Source organism: Pristiophorus japonicus, chromosome 15 (assembly GCF_044704955.1).
Source record: "Pristiophorus japonicus isolate sPriJap1 chromosome 15, sPriJap1.hap1, whole genome shotgun sequence".
In the NCBI taxonomy this organism is placed as follows: Eukaryota; Metazoa; Chordata; class Chondrichthyes; family Pristiophoridae; genus Pristiophorus; species Pristiophorus japonicus.
The window spans coordinates 137903126-137924696 of NC_091991.1; the positions used below are offsets into that span (position 1 = coordinate 137903126).

The 21571-nt window shown below is 42.0% G+C and overlaps 1 protein-coding gene and 1 pseudogene across 5 annotated transcripts in view; both read right to left on the reverse strand.

Moving 5' to 3' along the window:
- The window catches only part of dnah3 (dynein axonemal heavy chain 3), a 292437-nt gene extending 271255 nt beyond the window's left edge, over positions 1–21182 (reverse strand). For 2 of the 5 annotated variants that reach the window (XM_070900965.1, XM_070900961.1), the window contains exons 1-4: positions 20708–21182; positions 14180–14281; positions 5306–5528; positions 944–1013 (exon numbers count right to left, since the gene is read on the reverse strand). In XM_070900965.1, the coding sequence (XP_070757066.1) occupies positions 944–1013; positions 5306–5528; positions 14180–14281; positions 20708–20734 (422 nt within the window). In that variant the 5' untranslated portion in view covers positions 20735–21182. Of the gene's footprint in view, positions 1–943; positions 1014–5305; positions 5529–9749; positions 9955–14179; positions 14282–19333; positions 19453–20707 lie in introns of all 5 variants that reach the window. The other 3 variants (XM_070900962.1, XM_070900964.1, XM_070900963.1) reach the window with 3 other exon arrangements.
- On the reverse strand, positions 11602–11840 carry LOC139226029 (U2 spliceosomal RNA; annotated as a pseudogene).
- Positions 21183–21571: the final 389 nt, after the last annotated feature.

The following is a 21571-nucleotide window of genomic DNA, read 5'->3' on the forward strand; positions in this document are numbered from 1 at the left end:
TCCTCTACACTAGGAGACCAAATGCAGATTGGGTAATCGCTTTGCAGAACACCTCCGTTCAGTCTGCGAGCATGACTCTGAGCTTGCAGTCACCTGTCACTTTAATTCTCCGCCCCACTCCCATTCTGACCTCTCTGTCCTCGGCCTTCTACACTCTTCCAATGAAGATCAACATAAGCTCGAGAAACAGCAACTCATCTACGAGGCACTTTACAACATTCCGGATTCAACACTGAGCTCAACAATTTCAGATCATAGCCTCGGCCCTCATTTTTTTTTTCCCGGACAGCAAGCAGCTGTTGCTGATAATCCTGCTATTGTCATTTACACCTCCTCTAGACACATCTTTTGTTTCTTTGCTTGTCCTATTACCATTTCCTTGGACCATCATCCCTTTTGTCATTTAATCTCTCCTGCCTTCCACCCTGCCAGACTTTCTGTTTTGTTCTTTCCTCCCCTCTCCCTGCGTCTGTACTTGCTTAAAACCCGTTACACCTTTAACTGGATCTGAAATGTTAACGCTGTCCCTCTCGCCACAGATGCTGCCTGCCCTGCTGAGTATTTCCAGCATTTTCTTTTATTTCAGATCTCCAGCATCCGCAGGATTTTACTTTTGTTTTTAGACATACAAATATCTGTCCTTAACCAGTTGTGAACTGAATACTTTTTCTGCATCCAATAAAAACTGCAGATTATCTTTAGAGTTGAACAATGCAGCATGTTTACTTATAAGTGACTCTGTTCCCAGAATGGAGCCTTTGCTAGTGGCGAATACAAGTTGCAAAATACAGCTTTGGTGCTTTAAGCTCTATCTCTCCTGCCGCAGTCACATTGTTTTAGAAGTGTAAAAAAAAAATCATCTGAAGTTCTCAAATAATTCATAAAGCAAATAATTGACATTTTAGGGAGTACCAAATGGAAGAGATATTAAAATACAAATTACCTTTCACTGATAGACTTGCTTCTGACTGAAAATTTCCGTCTCTTCTGGGCAGGTGGAGATGCATTTGGAGCTGAACACATCAGTTAAGGTTAACCCAGCAAAGCAGTGGCCATTATTCTTTCAATTAAGTTTATGTTCGGAGGAACCATGAAAAATAATAAAGCCACGGCCCCTTCAAAAGACTTTAGTCTGGAATTTCCTCAGGGGTTCTGCCGATCAGCTACTGTAACTTCGGCAGAAAATCAGACGATACCCCGTTTATGTGCGTAAAGGAGGTTTCCATTGATCTTCCAAGCCAACAGCAACTGAGGAAATTTGCCTCTTTTATATCAGTAATATTACTTATTTGCATCTATAGATTTCCCCTTCACGTAGCAGCTTCAGGTTAGCACCAGCGTTATGTCCAAGGGACTCGATCCACTGCTGAAGGCGAGGTCAGCTGCTGTGCAAATTCCAGGTGAGCCAAAAGTTCCAGTACAGCAACAACTTAACATCTACATAGCGCTTTCCATGTAACAAAATATCCTTTAGCACTTCACAGGGGAGGATTGTCCCCAAGAGTAAAAGATGAATTAGAAGGGAAAGTACAGTCGATTAGATAGGTTTTCAGGATTCTTTCAAAGAGAAAGAGAGAAGTTAGGTGGCAGGCTTTAGGGAGAGATTTCCAGAGTAGGGCCAAGGCAACTCAAAGTTCTGCCTCTGATGGTGGAACTAAGTGAGCGTGCAATGCACAAAGGCCAATCAGAGAACCTATCTGAGGTTCTAGCTTGTTTGAGCTGGAATTTCCTCCTCCATCCAAAGCTAGAACTTGAGTAATGATATACATGCAACTTCCAGGAAGTCCGTGGCATCAATAGCCAACACAGATTATCCTAAGACAGTGATGTCAACCCCTTCCTTGGTTATTGTCTTTCCTCGATCTGTTGTCTATAGTCACTTATTTGAGTGACAAGATGAACAACTAGCACCAATTTTGTTGGAGAATAATCCAAAACTTAAACCTAATGGCAAGCTCTTTATGGGATTTATTTTAAGCTTTGCCCTCAATAAAAGATTGAATAGCCTTGGATTCTTTGTCCTTCCAGAGTTCATGTTGGACAGTTTAGCATGATGTCATTGTCTTTTTTTGTCCTTTCCTGAAAACCTTAGGAAATTTTACATACCATGTAATTGTGGCGAGGGCTGTTTGTAAGCAAAAGCTTTCTAGAAGTAGAATATATAGACGGAACATGAAAATCCATGAATAAAACAGCTCCCAAAACTCTGCAAAAGCATTCCAAACAAATAAACAAGAGGCAGTCTTCTTCAATGTTTATTTTCCTCCTCCCAGTGTGAAAATTCACATTATGACCAACACAAGCAGGGAAAAATAAACTTGAAGCCGACACCTGAAGAGAAAAAAGTGTGGGAACATTACATTACATGGCTATCAATTGACAAGCATCCTTTCGAATGATGATCTTGGTTGCAGATCTTGCATAACCTAATATTTATAGAATGGTTACAGCAGGGAATGCGGCCATTCGAGCCCATGCAGACTCTCAGTTAGCCCCACTCCCCTGCCCTTTCCCCATAGCCCTGAATTTTTTTTCCCCCTTCACATACTTATCCAACTCACTTTTGAAAGACAAAATTGAGTTTGCCTCCACCACCCTTTCAGGCAGTGCATTCCAGATCGAACCACTCGCTGCGTAAAATTTTTTTTTCTTACGTCGCCTTTGGTTCTTTTGCCAATCAATTAAATCGGTGTCCTCTGGTTCTCGACCATTCTACCAATGGGAACAGTTTCCCTCATGATTCTGAACACCTCTATCAAATCTCCTATGTTTCAAGGAGAACAACCCCAACTTCTCCAGTTTATCAACGTAATTAAAGTCCCTCATTCCTGGAATCATTCTCGTAAATCTTTTCTACACTCTCTCCAAGGCCATCACATCCTTCCTATAGTGTGGTGTCCAGAATTGAACCCAGTACTCCAGTTGGTGCTGAACCAGTGGTTTATACAGGTTCAGCATAATTTCCACACTTTTTTTTTACTATTTATGAAGCCCAGGATCCTGTAAGCCTTTTTAAACTGCTTTCGCAACCTGCCCTGCCACCTTCAATGATTTATGCACACATATCCCCAGGTCTCTGTCCGTGCATCCACTTTAGGATTGTACCATTTAGTTTATATGTCCTCTCTTCATTCTTTCTACCAAAATGCATCACTTCACATTTTTCTGCATTAAATTTCATCTGCCACATGCCCGCCCATTTCACCAGCCTGTCTATGTCTTACTGAAGTCTATCACTCTCCTCCTCACTGTTCACTATACTTCCAAGTTTTGTGTCCTCTGCAAATTTTTAAATTGTGCCCTGTACACCCATGTCCAACTCATTAATATACATTGAGAAAAGCAGTGGTCCCAGAACCGACCCCTGAGGAACACTACTGTATACCTTCCTCCAGTCCGAAAAATAACCGGTCACCACTACTCTCTGTTTCCTGTCACTTAGCCAATTTTGTATCCAGGCTATTACTGCTCCTTTTATTCCATAGGCTTCAATTTTGATGGCAAGCGTATTATGTGGCACTTTGTTGAACACCTTTTGGAAATCCATGTACACGACATCAACTGCATTACCATCAACCACCCTCTCTGTTACCTCATCAAAAAACTCAATCAAGTTGATTAAACACAATTTGTCTTTAACAAATCCGTGCTGGCTTTCCTTAATTAATTCACCCTTGTCCAAGTGGCTGTTAATTTTGTCCCTGATTACTGATTCTAAAAGCTTCCCCACTACCAAGATTAAACTGTCTGCCTGTAGTTGCTGGGTTTATCTTTACACCCTTTCTTGAACAATGGTGTAACATTTGCAATTCTCCAGTCCTCTGGCACTACCCCTGTATCTATGGAGGATTGGATTATTATAGCCAGTACCTCCACAATTTCCATCCTCAATTCCCTCAGCACCCTAGGATGCATCCCATCCACTCCTGATGATTTATCTACTTTAATAGCTAGCCAGCCTTTCGAATAATTCTTCTTTATCAATTTTTATCCTATCAAGTGTCTCCACTACCTCCTCCTTCACTATGTGTATGGCAGCATCCTCTTCCTTGGTGAAGACAGATGCAAAGTACCCATTTAGTACCTCAACCATACCCTTTGCCTCCATGCATAGGTCTCCTTTTTGGTCCTTAAATCGGCCCCACCCCTCCCTCTTTCTACCCTTTTACGATTTATATGCCTATAGAAGACTTTTGGATTACCTTTCATATTGGCTGTCATTCTATTCTCATACCCTCGCTATGCCCCCCTTATTATCTTTTTCACTTCTCCTCTGACCTTTCTATATATAACCGGATTTTCAGATGTATCTGCAAGCTGACATTTGTCATATGCACTCTTTTTCTGTTTCATCATATTAGCTATCTGTTTCGTCATCCAGGGAGCTCTGACTTTAGTTGCCCTATCTGAATGTACCTCGACTGTACCCGAACTATTTCCTCTTTAAAGGCAGCCCATTATTCCTCTACAGTTTTTCCTGCCAATCTTTGATTCCAGTTTACCCGGGCCAGGTCCATTCTCATCCCACTGAATTTGGCCTCCCCCACCCCCAGTTAAACATTTTAACTCTAGATTGCTCCCTGTCCTTTTCCATAGCTAATCTAAACCTTATACTGTGATCAACGTTCCCTCAATGTTCACCGACAGACACTTGCTCCACTTGACCTACCTCATTCCCTAGAACCAGATCCAGCAATGCCTCCTCCTTCGTCGGGTTGGAAACACACTGATCAAGAAAGTTCTCCTGAACACACTTCAGAAATTCTTCCCTTCCTCTGCCTTTTACATTATGATCCCAGTCTATATTAGGGTAGTTAAAGTCCCCCATTATTACTACTCTATAGTTCTTGCACCTCTCTGTAATTTCTCTCTAAATTTGCTCCTCCATATCTTACGCACTATTTGGTGGTCTATAGAATACACCTCGAAGTGTAATGGCACCTCTATTGTTGCTTAACTCTAGCCATATTCTGTCCTTGATCCCTCCAGGACATCCTCCCTCTCTAAAGAAGAAATTAAATTATTTACCCCTGCCATTTCAGAGTCTTGGGAAGCTTTTATAGATTGCAAATACATTATATATTTTTTAAATACCTGTATTGTGCCTTAAAAAAATATTTTCAATGATCAAACACATACACAATTATGACACAAGTTGCATAAAAATATACCATTTTGCCCTTTTACATGACTCTGCCTTGACAAAAATGAAGAATGGCTGTTTTCACACCTCAGGGGTAAAAGTAAATGTGTCTACAAATCTAGCATTTTTAATTATTTCTCACTCACTTCATTGAAAAGATACGAGAATAATATTTCAATGCGCAGGCTGGCATTGCTGTAGTCAGCGTTTGAACTCTGAATGCCTTCTTCAAATCTTTTATTTTCAGGTTGCATGCTGTTGGTGTGTAGTTATTGCCTATTGATTCACTTGGACTTCTATAGAAGCGTTGCTCTTTGAATGGAATTGCCAAAGGCCATGATGTGCCTTGCATTATGGGAGGATAACGGCTATGATGCATAACAGTCTGAAAAGCAAATAGGTTATAGATTACAGAATCTTCAGTATGGCATCAACATTTTCAAATACATCCTACTAAAACAAATATTATGAATTAGGCACTCGTTTGCTGTTATACTGTACAAGATTTTGTGCAAATATGCAAGTCTATTCAGAAAAGAGTCACTACTAACCAGTTACTATTAAAAATAACAACCATTGATTACATAAATATCCATTTAAGGATCCTCCAGCTTTCTAGCAGACTATTAAAATGGGATATAGGATCTTTTATAATAAACCAAATCATATTGAACTTTTACTAATTTGACAAGATTTAATAGGATCCTATATCTATGCAACAATTTCTGAATTCTTCAGAATTCTTAAGAACTGACTAAATGACAGTTTAGCTGAGTTTCTTATCTGTCTTTACCCAACATGTTATCAGGTACTCTCTGCAACATTGTTAAAAAGTCCAAATAAAAGCAGCTTCTCATTTCCTGGTCCCCTGGTGCAGGTATTGTTGACTGACAAAGGGGAAAAAGGCCAACATGAGACTACTTAGATAATCATATTTCAAGCAATGGCAAAGATCATTTCTCATTACTGATTACTGCAGTAGTGTCTGTTACATATTATAAGATATGATGGGCCGGATAATAATGACAAACAGCGTTCGTCTCTATTACCCCTTGAAACTAACCGCAACTTCAGGATGTAGCACATTCGCATCTAAATGCGGAAAAAAATTGTCAGTCATGCACTGCTCAGACACTGGCTGTACTGTGCCCCCACCCCCATTGCAAACAATCAGTGTAATCAGCCTTGTTAAATTAGGTGCAACGGGGCTTTTAACATCATATTGACTGCTAAACAAATGTTATGGCCTTAAAAAAAACTAATTTTAATTTTATGGAGGGTCATATTTCCCCATTATAATAAAAATTATAATCTTTAAGAAACATTTTTTAAGTTTGCTCATGATATTTCAGGTTCTACCTTATCCCCATGCAAGAGAGTCCCACCTTTGTTTTGCTCTCTGCAACATTTTTTTTTTTAAAAGTCCAGATAAAAGCAGCTTCTCATTTCCTGGTTCCGTGTCTGTGAGAATTCTGCAATGTGATTTGCTTAGACAGCTTGTTGACGTCACAGCAGATTACACTAGGGAATTCCCACTATAGAGTGCTGCAATCAACTATGCATCGAAAAAGGCAAACTTCTCGCCACAGAGATCCCTTTGTCAGCTTTGTGGGCAGCTTTCTTCAGGGCCAGCGGCAAACGCCTTTGCTTCACTGCTGACCGCAAATTCCTGGCCATTAAACTTCATTCTAATGAATTGTAGTCACAAATTTTGTATGTCAGGACTCAGCCAAAACTGACTCCAAATAATTTACTCACTTTTAAATTCCCAATCGTGGTTGCGAGTCAGAAGTGAACAGCAGCACGCCATTTGGTGGTTGCACGGTGCCAAGTTGGCTAAATCTGGATCTCAAACTCTCCCCTTACCCACTCAATTACTTGACTATAGCTCCGCCTCTGATGGATAGCTTCAAAATAGCATTAATGGCTACCTCTGTTCTCCCAGTCAAAATGGTGTGTGGCACAAGGAACAGCAGAGAGAATCTTACAAATGGAATTAATTACACATTGAAATGTTGCACTGCCACTAAAACTAGGCATTACACTCGACCAATGAGGATAATTAGTATCTTGTAAATAAACACATTGGCCTGGAAATTGTGGTCGAAGGCTTGCCACCCACGTATGCCTCCGAACTGAAAGAAAACGATGTACTTGCCTTGTGTTTCCAGAGCTTTGGATTGTTCTAGTCCTGCAGGCATACGCCTGTGTAAAGGCCCACGGATCCCAGGGACTCAGGCGGTTCGCAAGTGTCCCTGCAATCGTGTGGGCCAGACCAATCAATGACAAAGGGGGATTCCTATTATGCTTATGAGGATTCCATTTACATACGAAATCCCTTTATAAATAAAATTTCACACCACTTAAATAAAAATAAATGATCATAGGTTCAAAATTAATTAAAATACCCTTTAATTAAAGGTCTACGGCTGCAAAATTCGGCACCTTAGCGTCAACAGTTAAGGCCAGTTTCAGAAAACAATGTCGGCCACCTCGTTCCGCCCACATCTGGCACAGCTCGCGCTGGTTGCCATCTTGGCGAGGGTGATAGATAATGCACATAATAGGAGGTAAAAAAAAATCAAATCACCAATGGTCTCCATTCCTTTTTCTGTGTAAATGTTTGAATTGCACCAGTACCACTCCTAAAATGTACAAATAACAATCAGGCTGAATTACAGCGCACACACTATGCTATCCCAAATGCCCTTGCACAATTTTGCAAGGTTAGCTGATTATTATAAATTTAAAAAAACACTCCCTGCACACATTGGCCCAGACTTAGGGATGCACTTTATGAGTGGGCAGGATAACCAGTGATCCATTAAAAGGCTGCTGCACACTTTTAAAGAAGAACTGTATTGAAAACCTGGAAAACAGGATTTAAGTTATAGGAAAGGATCGGGAATGTCATATTTCTGGATGGTTTTGTTTCAGTAGGTACTGCAAATGCAGACAGTCCCCTTTGGAGCAGAGGGAAACCCTCCTATTAGAAATACCTTGGTGGAGGTGAACATGAATGAGTGCAGTTTCCCATAGTCATAGAATGTGGGAGAAAAGGTGGAATAAAAAAAAATATTCAGGAAGATTATCATGTTAAGAGTACTCAGAATTTGCCTTATGCAAGTATATAGCCCCAGGTTGCATGCTACAATGATTTTTCACTCAATCTGATGCAGCTTCACTGAAACACCAGGCAAGGCGTTCAGGAAAACTTTCACCTCATTTACACATGCACATGCCTGCCTATTCTGCTGCAGAGCCGACGGTGTTGATGATACTGAAATATGCTTCGAATGTCACGCATAAATATTGTAAGCTCGGACCACTAATCATGCAGCACAGAAGCTAATTGTATACTGCGTGCTCATAGGCTCAAACAGGACATAGAAACATAGAAACATAGGACAGGTCAGGCACTTGACTGACAGTCTTCTCTTAGCAACAGGAGGAGGACATTTAACCATTTGAGCTAGTTCCACCATTAAATGAAATCATGGCTGATCTGTATCCTAATTCCATCCACTCCCCTTGGTTCCATATCCCTCAAAATCCTAAGCTAGCAACAATCTATCAATCTCTAGAAAAAAATTTACTAATTGAGCTAGCATCTACTGTTTTTTGTGCAAGTGTTCTACACTTCTACCATCCTTTGTGTGAAGAAATGTTTCCTAACTTGTCTCTTGAATGGCCTGGCTCTGATTTTAAGGTTTTGTCCCCTTGTCCTAGACCACCAGTCTGAAGATTCTACATGTGGAAAGATGGTGAATTGGGCCAGGTCATCAGAGGAGACATTGAGAATGGAAGTAAAGATTTTGAAAGGCAAAATGTTTTCTACAAAATTTACTGGCGATCACAGAAACTGGAGGTACTTGTGGTCAGATGGAGTTATATAAAATATAAATGAAACATGTCAAATCAAGTTACTCTTTATTGCTCTCATCAGCTTGCTCACAGCAGCAGAACAAAAAAGAAATTACAGAAAAGCAGTTTACTTATTTTGTGTTCCTCTGTTCGAAAGACTCAAAGCACTGGAGGTCAGTTTCATAAGCCAGTCCTAGAAATCCAGCAATCAAAAGATATTTATATCATTAAGCACAATAACAAGAATTTGAAGTGCTGGTGATCCTATTTCAATTACACAAAAGCCTTCAGTATTCAAGTGCTTAGCACCAATCCATAAGGTATCAGATTCCTTTTAAAGGACAGAGTAACTTTTCCAACAAATACATTTAAGGAATTTTTGTTCTGCTGTTAACAATTGATTCTAAGCGCAGATGATCATAATATTACGCTTTAGCAATAGCCTACAATCATAAAATTATTCAGTAATAATCCTACCATTTTTTCTGAAAATTTAACTTTTATTGATTGTTACCCACATTTCTCAATATTAAAACAAATAGCGTCATTGTTTAGCTCTATAGCCATGATGGTCTTGGTTTATGAGTATCACATCAGGAAATGTTTCTGAAAAATAGGCCCCAATTTTAACTGCTCTCACCTGGTGGAAATCGGGCAGAGGACAGTTAAAATAAAAACGATCTGCAATTTTAGTTGGAGGCCTGAGCGAGGAGGCAGTGACAACTTTCTCGGCAGGCCATACCTGCTGGGAGATGGCTCGTACCCCAGAAGAGGCCCAGCAGGAAGTGTAAAACATTTTATTTTAGGTTTTCTTGTGGGCCAGGAGGAGAAGGATTGCTTGTCCAGGCCTCACAAGGAAGGCATGGGCCTCCCTTGCTTCCCCTCCCCTTTAAAATCGGAGCCATAAAACAGAAGATGCTGAAAATACACAGCAGGTCAGTCAGAATCTGTAAAGAGAAAAGATAAATTAATGTTTCAGGCATAACCCTTCAGCAAAACATGATGTTTCTTCTGGTTAATGTACATTTGCACATTAGGAAAGCTTCTCAACTGGTATGGTAGCATGACACAGGTTCACATCAATGATTCCCAACAGTACAAGATCCAGCTCTTAACAGATCAATATCCTGCAGCAGTCAAGGTTAGGGTTCAGACAAGTTCTTTGAGCAGAGTAGATGGGGCTTTATTCTGCATTGTATCTTGTGCTATACTTGAGAAAGGACTGCTTGATGTTGACACTGGATGCAGAAAGTGGAAATATGTTTAATTCTGCAGTGGCAGCAACCCTCACCTTAATCAATACAAGGTGTAAACAAAGTGGTTTAAAATAATCACTAAGAAATGAAAGAGGGAAATCATACCTGATAAAACATCCTTAAAAGTTTTCTCCACTAAGTCCCTAACGTAAATGGCAATTAATGATTTGCTTAATTAACATTATAATGTTCAAAGATTAAAATTTTGAACAAAGGCATGTTTGTTCTCCCAGCTCTGATGATTTGGGCAGAATCTCATTAGCTACTTTTATATTGTTCTTTGGCCACCGGCCTCTGTCATCTGGGTCCCCTACAGCCCGATGATGTTAAAGCTGTCAGATATTGTTCACCTGGCAGCCAGAAAGCTCAATTTTCCCTGAAGCTTCACACATGCTGCGAGTTTAACCATGCCCAATGAAAACCTGCCCAACAACAGCACGACTGGCCAGCTTGCAGGTGAGCAATCCTCGACACCGCCGCCCCCAGCCACCACACTTCGGTTCAAGCTTAGGTCAGGTGCAATTATGGGGGGGTGGAAGGGAATGGGAGAGAGGGGGAGGGAATGGGAGATAGGGGGAGAGAGAAGGACCAGAGGGGGTATTGGGGGAAGAGTGAGAAAGGAGGTCAGGAACTCGTTGTGGGGTGTGGGGGGGTAAAGAGTACAAGAGCACAGTGGGGATGGTGGAAGAACGAAATCCAGGTCTAAAGGGTAGAGGGGGTTGAGAGTGAGAACATGGTCCAGATGGCAAGACTGGACAAAATCAGAAAGTCACGACACTGTCACTATTCATTTCATTCCCAATTAACCCGTTAACAATCCTGGACCCACACACAATGCCCCATCTATGGCAGGGCGGGGGAAGAGGGGGAAGTAGGTCAGGACCTTGGGCTGGAGGTGTGTGTGGAGGGAGGGAAGGAGTATTTCAGGAACGTGTATGTGGGGGGCGGGGGGAGGGTTTTGAGTAGGTCAGGAACTTGGGCTGAGGGCGAGTAAGTCAGGAACTTGGGCTGGGGGGGGGGGGGGGGCGGGGGGAGGGTACATCAGGAACTTGGGGTGGGGGAGTAGGTCAGGAACTTGGGCGGGAGGGGGTAGGAAAATTGAGTAGATCAGGAACTTGGGTGGTGGTGCAAGAACTTGTTTGGGGGGTGGGAGAAGGTCTTAACCTGCGGGAGTGAGCTCTGTTCTGTACAGAGTCGGCAGTCAGAATGGCTGGAATTACATTTTTTTTTAATTCGTAGCCAATCATTCCAATTCTTTGTCAAATCACAAACGCCAGAGGTCACCTTGGGCCCATTCAAGGATCACTCTGCGCCAATGCTCTTAGCCAAAAGGCCTAGAGCCACTGCACCGTTCCTGGAAGTACTGCAATACCAGGTTCGTGCCATGGAGGTGGATGGGTCAGGCCCCCCACACACCTCCGTGGAGGTGGATGGGTCAAGCCACCCCACCCACCTCCTATTTCCAAAAAAGCAAGCATATACCTTCCTGATCCAGGGAGAACCACCCCGGGGTTATGGTGGTTACTCCCCTGTCAGGTCAGCCACACATGATCTTAGCCAAAAGGCCGAGAAGCTGGAATTACACTTTGCAAAGTCACTAATTACGTAGGCAGGATGGTTCGAATTACACATTCCAGAGAAATGCTAGATGTGTCTTATCCTCCAAGGGGATCAATCAGCAATCAGGTCATGTGATCAAGAGAGCCCAATCAGAGCTTTAGGTGTTGCAAACAAACACATCCAAAAAAAGCTGCCAGATAACAAGCAATTGCCAAACTTTATTCAAGGGACCAGTTTCTCGTAAGTTGAAATTTAAATTCAGGTACATTTTTCATCCAGTTGCTACATACAAAAAAAGCAAAAGTAGAAATGCATTTCTTTACAAGACTAATCAAGATACTTTTGATTAACATGATTCCTCTGTCCTGCCAATGGATTGAAACACACATCTTCATTTGATGCATCAGTCTACTCACCTTTGAGATAAAAGTTCCTATCTTATCCAGAAATATGACTTAAACATACAGGTTTGCTGTAGATTTGCTGTAATTTCTCAGGTTCCATTTCAGCTGTCATACCCATAAGCAATTGGACCACCTTACTTTTATTAGCGTCGACACAAACTACTTATGTATACTAGCACAATAGCGGGGCCGATGAGTGGAATAATGAAACTCCCTTGTGATTTGGACCGGATTTCAGTACCTATACTTCTTGGATCTCTTCAAAGGTAGACCAAGTTTGGATAAGATGAAGTTTGGTTCAGTTCATTTTTCATTCCATAGTAAAGAGAAATATAGAGTGGTAGGTTATGACTAAAGCTGCATAGTCAATTGGTACAACACATGTTCATATAATCATATAAAGTAAAGAATACTTAGTCCTATTCCTATCATCTTCAGTGGGTCACCTTACTTAGCCCAAATAGAATAACTTCTCTGTATTCTATCCTACAGACCCCTGGTAAAATAACTCTCATTTCACAGCCTTTTGCTGTCTGTCTAACTGCCTGTGCAACCTAGTTTCCAAAACTAGACAGACTTTCTGGTCTATTTGTTCTGATTTCTAAAAGTCTTTCTCACAGACCAACACAAAGGGGGCAAAATTGGCATGCTGTGCACCTCCCGTAAGCACCTCCGGGAGGGTGGTGCTTACGGGACGCAAAAGTGTGTTCGCCTGGGGTGAGGGGGCCCTACTGGCACCCGCAAAATTGTGCGGGAGTTTGTAGAGACACAAAACTGATAGCACCCCGCTCCCGCTGGTAGTGCCCAGGGCTGCTGTGCCTCTGGTGATGACGTCATCGCTGTGTACAGTGACCCCTTTCCACTCCTCCGCAGCCCGTTTTCGCCCCGCGGCAGAAATTGGCCAGCGCCCTGCGAGGCTGCCGCGGGTTGGCCAGTGCCCCGTGAGGCTGCTGCAGACGAGGTCAGTGCCAGCCTCACAGGTCGCGAACCGGGCCGCACTCCGCTCGGGGAGCGAAAGTTAAAGGGGAGATGCACGGCGTCTTTTAAAAGTTTTGGCCGACTTACCAGCCCGGCCTCGGTGCGGTTTTCCGCGGGGTCCGTGCCATGATGGTGCAGGCCGGCATTCCGCTTCAATGCCGGGCAGTGGCCACAGCACCCCGGTGGCCTAGTAGAGGCCCCTCAAAAGCCCTGCAGAGCTTGCAGCGTGCCCTCCTCTTTAACGGAAAGGGGGGAACCCAGTGATCGCGTCACGCTACCCGTAGTGCTCGGATTTGCGAGCGCTTAGTGCCCCCATGAGGAAGTGGAGCGCCCAACATTGTGCTCCACTTCCTCTCGGGAGCAGTAACCCCAATTTCGCTGTCGGGGCGCAGGATGTCCTGCCTAGTGAAGGTTATCGCCCTCAAATGGGGCGATACGCAATTTCGCCCCCAAATGGTACTCCAACTTCACAGTACAGGGTGTCCTTCTGAAAACTAGAAATTAATGAATCGTTGGAAAAAACAATTGCCTATTTAGTGTATTAACCATCCGTTGTCTGGATGCCTCTTTTTTTTTTAAAAACCTGTGAGAATGCACACTGCATTTGAAGTCTTCATTAAAATAATTATTTTCCAAATCCTTTCTCTGGAAAAATGATCAGAAAATTCAGAAATGCGACAGGGGGAGCAGTGAACAATATGGAATGCCAAGAGCACTGAATAACAGATCAACCTTTCTGAAAATACTGCTGAGGTACCCCTGTAGCAGAGGTAGTACTGTACTAGCATTTTGATGTAGTTTTCATATATTCATTTTTAGATTACATTTTTAAAAATTAAGTACCTTACCCCACAACACCTTTGCAAATTTTTGAAAATTACTTTCTACAAATTGACCTTAACTAACCTTCACCTATCATAAAAGTTGTACCTTATATTTTAATTATACTTTTCTCACTACAAAAATTATTTTACCTTATACAATTCTGAAGTTTCGTTACAGCGGTCAGGAGGCAGAGGTGGTAACCCAGGCAACCCTCTTGTATAACTACAGTGAAGTATAGGAACATCCTGTGACTAAAGTCAACACAGAGGGTTATTTGCTTCTCACCAATTCAGTGTAACAGGAATTTTCACTAATAAGTCTACTCTAGTAAAATTGCATTTAGGAGTTAATAAAACAGAATTTTTACACAGTAGCTGACCTTTATCATCTTAGTTTTCTGTAGTTCTAAATTGATATACTTCAGTGATCAAAGATGAAGGCATTTTATGAAACATGCCTTTGAACATACATCTTTTCAGTTTTCCATTAACCAGTGATTAGTCAATCAATCAATCAATCAGCTTGATAATATATGGTAGCCACATTTTCTTATAAACTTTAGTTTAAAAAAAAACTTGATTTGGTAGAAAATAAATAGACAAAGGGAGGGACTTATGAATGCCCTTCTCTCGGACTAAAGATACAACCTTGTACTTTAGAAAATTATATATAATAAATCTAAATGTGTTTTATGCTTGAAATTCACCATGAAGTTGCTGGCCTCCCAAGCAGGATCACCATCTTCTCGTTATTTTCAAGCCGGAAATAATGAAATAATGAAAATAATGAAAAGTGCAGAAACATGAAATTCTGTTGCTTAGCCTCAGGTCATTGCTCCCAATAAATACCAGAAGGTGCTGGAAGCGGGGGCCAAGTGACTACACATCATGTTCTCACACCCAAACCTCAAACACCAAGATGACAATTGCCAAATCAGCAGACCTACCACCCTATAGTAATTTCTACAACAAAAATAAGCTAATTAGAAATAAAATTTGTTTTGCAATATTCTAACCTAATTCCCAATAGCCAATATGATGCTAATTCTACTGGTGATCTTGTGCCTATGAAACTCTACTGTTGAACATTTTGTTATCTATTTTTCCCTTGGATGTTTCCAAAACCTTTTGCATTCTGGCACAGTACACTTCTAAACAAATTACCATCATATGGTCTTCCACCAAAGATATACCCAAGGCTACAGAGTTTTCCTCTCAAATTGCTGGAGTTAATGGCTCATCTTCAGACTTCTTTGTCCTCACTCCCATTGTCCTCTTTCTTCACATCAATTACCATCTCTGCTCATCATCCAACTCTTTGCTGATGATTTCACTCTACATTCATCAACTCTCTTCCTCATGTTCTCAAGTGAGCACAACCTTCATGCCCTTTACAATGCTTTGGTTGATTTAACAATATCTTGATTTCCTCCATGTCTTTCAAAGGAGCGTTGAAAGTTTTATTTCTTTCAATTCCTCAGAGACAGTTCCTTCATGTCTCTAAGTATAGCCAACAGTGACCTAATTTTTGATAGTCCTTCTTCATCCATTGTATTTTTGGTCGCAATTGAAAGATGGAAAGTCCGTTTTCTCAATTACTGAGCTGCCTCCAGAATGTTAGCTTAGATTAATTTTTCATGCCCAATGCCTTCCCCTTATGAACCCTTAACTCTTTATAAAGCCTAACTCCATCAAAATTTGAACAACACTCCCCTGACTAGGTAAATTTTTCAACTCAATTCATTCACCAGAAAGGCTGTCAGAGCTATATCACCCATTGCAGCACCAACTGCAACTTAGGACCAGGTCACACAGATCATTGTCTGTGGCTCTGAAGATGCCGTCATCCTGAATTTCCATGCCTCCAGGTCAATCCTAGCTGCAATAGTGCTGCATCAAGCAGGTGATGGATGTATTTGTTGCTAAGCAGTGAATGCATTAATTTTCCAGGGAGGCAGCGAAGCAAAAATAGCAGGTTTCCCACAAGTACAGGGCATCATTGGTTGTACCCACATAGCCTTGCATATTACATAAAGATCCTGGACTATTCCTGAACAGTAAGGGCTTCCACTCACTCAATGTACAGCTAGTGTGTGATAATAGAAATTCTGTCATGCAGATCTGTACAAGGACAGAGTGTAGGACTGAAGTGACAGTTTGGAAGCCCCTTCCCATGCTCTCCTTCATGCTCTGAAAGTCAGATGTTGGATCCCAGGGCCAAAATAGCAGAAGACGGAGCTTCCATCGAAACCAGAGATGTCACCTGAGGCTTCATTACTGAGGGCCCTACTGCAGTGTTCATAGAGCTCACCATGCTTGACTAAACTGTTTTCATGCCATATCCAAATACCCCACAGAGGTTGGTGCTGGACTCCTCCATACTCTCGGACATTGTGTGCGGACCCCCTGGTGGGCAGTCCAATCAACTGAGCAGTTGGTGGTACACAGTCATCAGTCTTCATCTATAGGCTTGGCCCTTAAAATCAGCTGAATTCTAAGCAGGTGCCTACAAGAGTAAGGTGGGCTCAGGAGGACTGTCTTCATCTTCCTCTGTTATTTGTCATTGTCCTGGACAGAGAAGGCAGGGATGCAGGATAGCAGTTGTTGACAAGGGTTAGTAGTGACAAATGAATGGCAGCTCAATGCAGCATCACTTGGTCATGCAGAGTGCGTGATGGAAAGATTTCAGTGAGGAGAAAAATACGGAAGTAAGATAGGCAAACACCGAGGAGTGTATCCTCCAAGCCTTGCCAATTGCAATGCTTCCAACATGCCCCCTACCACAATTTCTATGCCGCCTCTTCTAATGAGGGCAGGTGGTGGATGGATGGTGATTCCTTGATATTGTGTGCCAGCTTTCATTGTAAGAAGAAAGGGAGAGTGTTAGATGTAGGGAAGTAATTGTGATGATAGTAGTAGGTCCAGTGTGTGGCAGTAGAAGCAGTAGGGAGTTCAATGAAGTGTGTTGCTGTGATTGCAGGAAAGTAACGGGGAAAAGGGGAGGAAAGGCTTGCAAGTGCTGGGACTACAGGAACTGCTAGGCTGTGAGAGAGATTAGAGATTAGAGATTACTTTTGCAGCCCTGCTCAGATCATTAAACTTCCTTCAGCATTGCAGCCAAATCCCAGGTGCAATACTTCTCACATTGGCATCTGTCCATTGATGCTAGGCAACTTGCCTGATACTCTCGGCCTCCCATTGGAAACATCACCTCCTATATCTCCAGAGCAGCATCTGAGAATCAGGGAGCCTTGCTCTATCTGCCACTTGCATTATACAGCACTGACTCAGTTAAGTAAAAGCAAAGTACACCTCTCTTTAAGAAACGCAGACTTCCTTTAAATGGCATCGCTGATGCCCGATTTCCCATGCTCCCAATCAGCAAGCTGCCAATAAACAGGGTAAGTAGCGCTGGCAGGTTAGCAATCTTAAACAAACAAGACATGTGCACCAATTTCACACCTGCTTTTCGCTGATGTCATTGGGCAAGCATATCGACTGATACACCTGTTTTTGCCACAAATTGAATTTCTCCTCCAATGTGTTTGTGTGCATTCACACTCTACTAAGTAAATCATGAGCGAATCAATCCCAAGTTCCTTTCTGGTTTGGAAAACCAATTTATACTGATACCTCCAAAACATGATCTGTATTTGTTGGATATAAAATGATCCAAAGCCTGTAGACACTGCAACATCATTACATTAGTGTGGTGATGTCATGACACATAGAATGCATACACTAGCAGAGAGAATCTGATATTTAAAGCTTCCAGGTTCAGTTCTGCGGTAATGCAGAAGTAATTGACTAGGAACCAGAAATATTGCAGCTTCTGGGAACATGCAAGAGCTCAGAATAAAAATCTGGTTTTAGCAGCTGGTGGGAGAAGCTTTGAGGAACTGACTTCCAATGTAAATAGAGGTATAACATTTCAAATAGTCACCATTTCTTCCAAGCAAAGAGATGATATTCTTGCCATTTGCTGCTCATTGCTATTCCAACTTGTGCTAGTCAACATATTTCTAAAAACAAAGGGCTAGAAATCGCGTTGCACCCCATTTAGGTCGCTAACTATTGCAGGAGCGCAAAAGTATCGCCAGGCACAACACAACAGAATCTGACGCGAACTTCCGATTTAGAGCTTCAGGAGGGAAGTGGAGCACTAAATCAAACGCTACCACTTCCCTTGAAGCGCTAAAGGGAGCAAGAGGGGTGGTAGCAGAAGTGCGCTGCACAATGTCCCGTGCAGCACTGCCGGATTCACAGGCTTCTTCCCTCCCTTAAATGGAAGGTCCAATGCTGAGGTCATTGGAGGTTAAGGCTGGGAATGGTCGGCGACGGCACCTTCGATCTATGAAGAGCAGTCTCAGAGATCGAGGCAGTAAGTTATAGCGCCAGCGCTAACCAGTCATGGGAGTTCATGGGCGTCAGTAATCTTGCTGCGGTGAGCCGTTAGCGTCCCAGGAGGCGCTAACAGGAGGCCAATTTCTCCCCCAAAGTAATAACTAGTATAGTCAATGGGGAATGTTATTAAATATCTTCACAAGTATATATGCATGTATATATGTATGTTATGCTGTGCAGCAAATCCATTCACTGTCGTGTGCATCCAAAAATTCCGGCAATTTATACTTATACATTCTGCTATTAGAAACTGGAATGGTAATCTCACTAATTCTTTTAAATTTTAAATAGCAACAAATGGAATTCCTAGTTATTTCTGCTTCTGCTGGGTGGTTTCGGTCACTAGCACTGGCTCCAGAAACTTAGTCCCTCAGAACTGGCCTGTTGTAATGCTTTCTTTGCGCTTCACAATTGTCTTAACAAACATTTGGATATTAAAGAAATCAAGGGATATGGGAATAGAGCAGGAAAGTTGAGTTGAGGTAGAAGAGCAGCCATGATCTCATTTAATGGCGGAGCAGGCTCGAGGGGCCGAATGGTAGTAGTCCTGAAACTGACTAGCGGTTCCAGGTTATCTTCTAGTTTTCTCACCAGTTTTTTCTTTATAATCATTGTTGCCATTAAATAGTGGTGGGGAGAAAGATTGTGATGTTATTTCTCAGCAATCAACTGAATTGTCACACTATATCTGCAAGGATTGTATCACAAATCATTAATAGGGGTACAGTAGCATAGTGGTTATGTTAGTAGACTAGTAATCCAGAGGCCTGGACTAATGATTCAGAGACATGAGTTCAAATCCCACAACAGCAGCTGAGGAATCTAAATTTAATTAAATAAATCTGGAATAAAAAGCCAGTATGGTGACCATGAAAGCACTGGATTGTCGTAAAAACCCACCTGGTTCACAAATGCCTTTTAGGGAAAGAAATATGCCATCCTATATGTGACTCCAGACCCACAGCAATGTGGTTAACTCTTAATTGCCCTCTAGCAAGCCACACAGTTGCACCAAACCACTATAAAAAAAACAATAATAGGAATAAAACCGGATGGACCACCGGCATCGACAAAGGCACATCCTGCTCAGTCAACCTTGAAAAGTAATACTCAGTAACATCTGACTTGTACCAAAATTGGGAGAGCTGTCCCAGAGATAAGTCAAGCAGCAGCCTGACATAGTCATACTCACAGAATCATACCCTTCAGCCAATATCCCAGGCTCTTCCATCACCATCCATCGGCACGGGCACAACAGACCCACCAGAGATGGCGGCACAGTAGTATACAGTTGGGAAGGAGTGGCCCTGGGAATAATCAACATTGATTCCAAAGAAATCTCCTGCTGATTACCATCTGATGTTAAGTTTGTGAGGATGTGTGTGTCAATGGAAACACAAAAAAAAAGGGCAGCTGAAAAGTGGCTGGAGTGTTCCCCAGATTAGGGGGCACTTGATTTAATGTTAATTATGTTTTACGCCAAAAGAGTTGTGTGTGTCAATGGTGCGTGAAAGATGGCACAGGTGTAGCAAAGTCATTGTGATAACAGTAGCAGGTGCAGAGTGTGCCAGTAGCAGCAGAAGGAGGTTCAATGAAATGAGTTGCTGTGATTGCATGAAAGTGATGGGTAGCAGTGGAGGGGAGGCTTGCAAGTGTTGGAAATACAGGTAATGCAGTGCTAAGAGTAAGAGAGATGGGAGTTGTGAGTCTTCCCTTTGCAGCCCTGCTCAGATCATTACATTTCTTGCAACATTGCAGCCAGATGCTAGATGCAATGTTTATCACATTGACCGGTTTGGCCACCTCTGCCCACCAGTGCCAGGCAATTTGTGTTTTACTAATTTCCAGTATAATTACCAGTATAGATGCATCGAAATTCTAAGTACATTACCTGACATTTATTCAAATATATATTATATGATTAGCTAAAAAATTTTGATTTCGAAATTTGAGCATATTTTACAGAAAAAACTATTATTTTGTTTTCTGTTTTCCCGCTTAGGAAAACCTTTTCAATGTTGTTTTGAATTTCAAAATGTATTTAATTTCAAAATGTATTTAATTATATATTATACATTGAGGCACGTTATGCAATAAATTGCACGTTGTGCATGAATGAAGTTTTAAGATTGACAATTTAAGTAGCTCCTATTAGATTCCAATTTCGCACTTAGAAAGAGCAAAGTTATATTTCACCAATTCAAAAATAAAACATGTTGAATAGAAGAAACATTTAACGCGAGATACACAGGAGGCAAAGAAACTCATTCGTACCTCCTCCTCCCCCTCCTCATCTTCCATCTTTGGCAGCAGCAACTGTAGATGCAAATTCTTCGATCAAAATTTCTCTCACTGCCTGAAAAAAGTCTTCAATATACTGGGTTATTAATACGTGCAAACAGTCGCCGTTTTGTTTCGTCACAGACAGCTGTAACTTTGCGTCTTGCTGACGGCCATGTCCCCACACTCCGCGACCTTTATTAAAGTCGGGATGCAACTTTTCCCATTTGTCTCTTTTATTTAACGTTCTAAACGCCAAAATTTCATTATCAGATTACCAGGTCGAACTGGATCGTTTTGTAAGTTTTCTGTAACTGAATTAACTTGCTGATTTAAAAAAAAATCCCGTCTGTGTGCTCCTTAAAGTTGTTGTCCGTCCCCCAGGTCACACCTGTGTCGGCACCCCAGCACCACGCTAAATGGCGGCTCCTTGTCTAACATCCGGGCACACTGTTGCGATGCGCTACCGCGTTCCTGTTGCTAGGCTCCGGAGGGAAAAGAAAAAGACTTACATTTATATCGTGACTTTCACCACCACCGGACGTCCCAAAGCGCTTTTCAGCCAATGAAGTACTTCTGGAAGTGTAGTCACTGTTGTAGTGTAGGAAATGCGGCAGTCAATTTGCGCACAAGCGAGCTCCCACAAACAGCAAAGTGATAATCATAGAACCATTACAGCACGGAATGAGGGCATTTGGTCAGTCGAATCCCTGTCGGCTTTCCGCAAGAGCACCAAAGCTAATCCCACTCCCCCGCAGCCCTGCAAAAAAAAAAATTATCTCAGGTACTTATCCAACTCCCTTTTGAAAGCAGTGATTGAGTCTGCTTCCACCACCCTTTCAGGCAGTGCATTCCAGA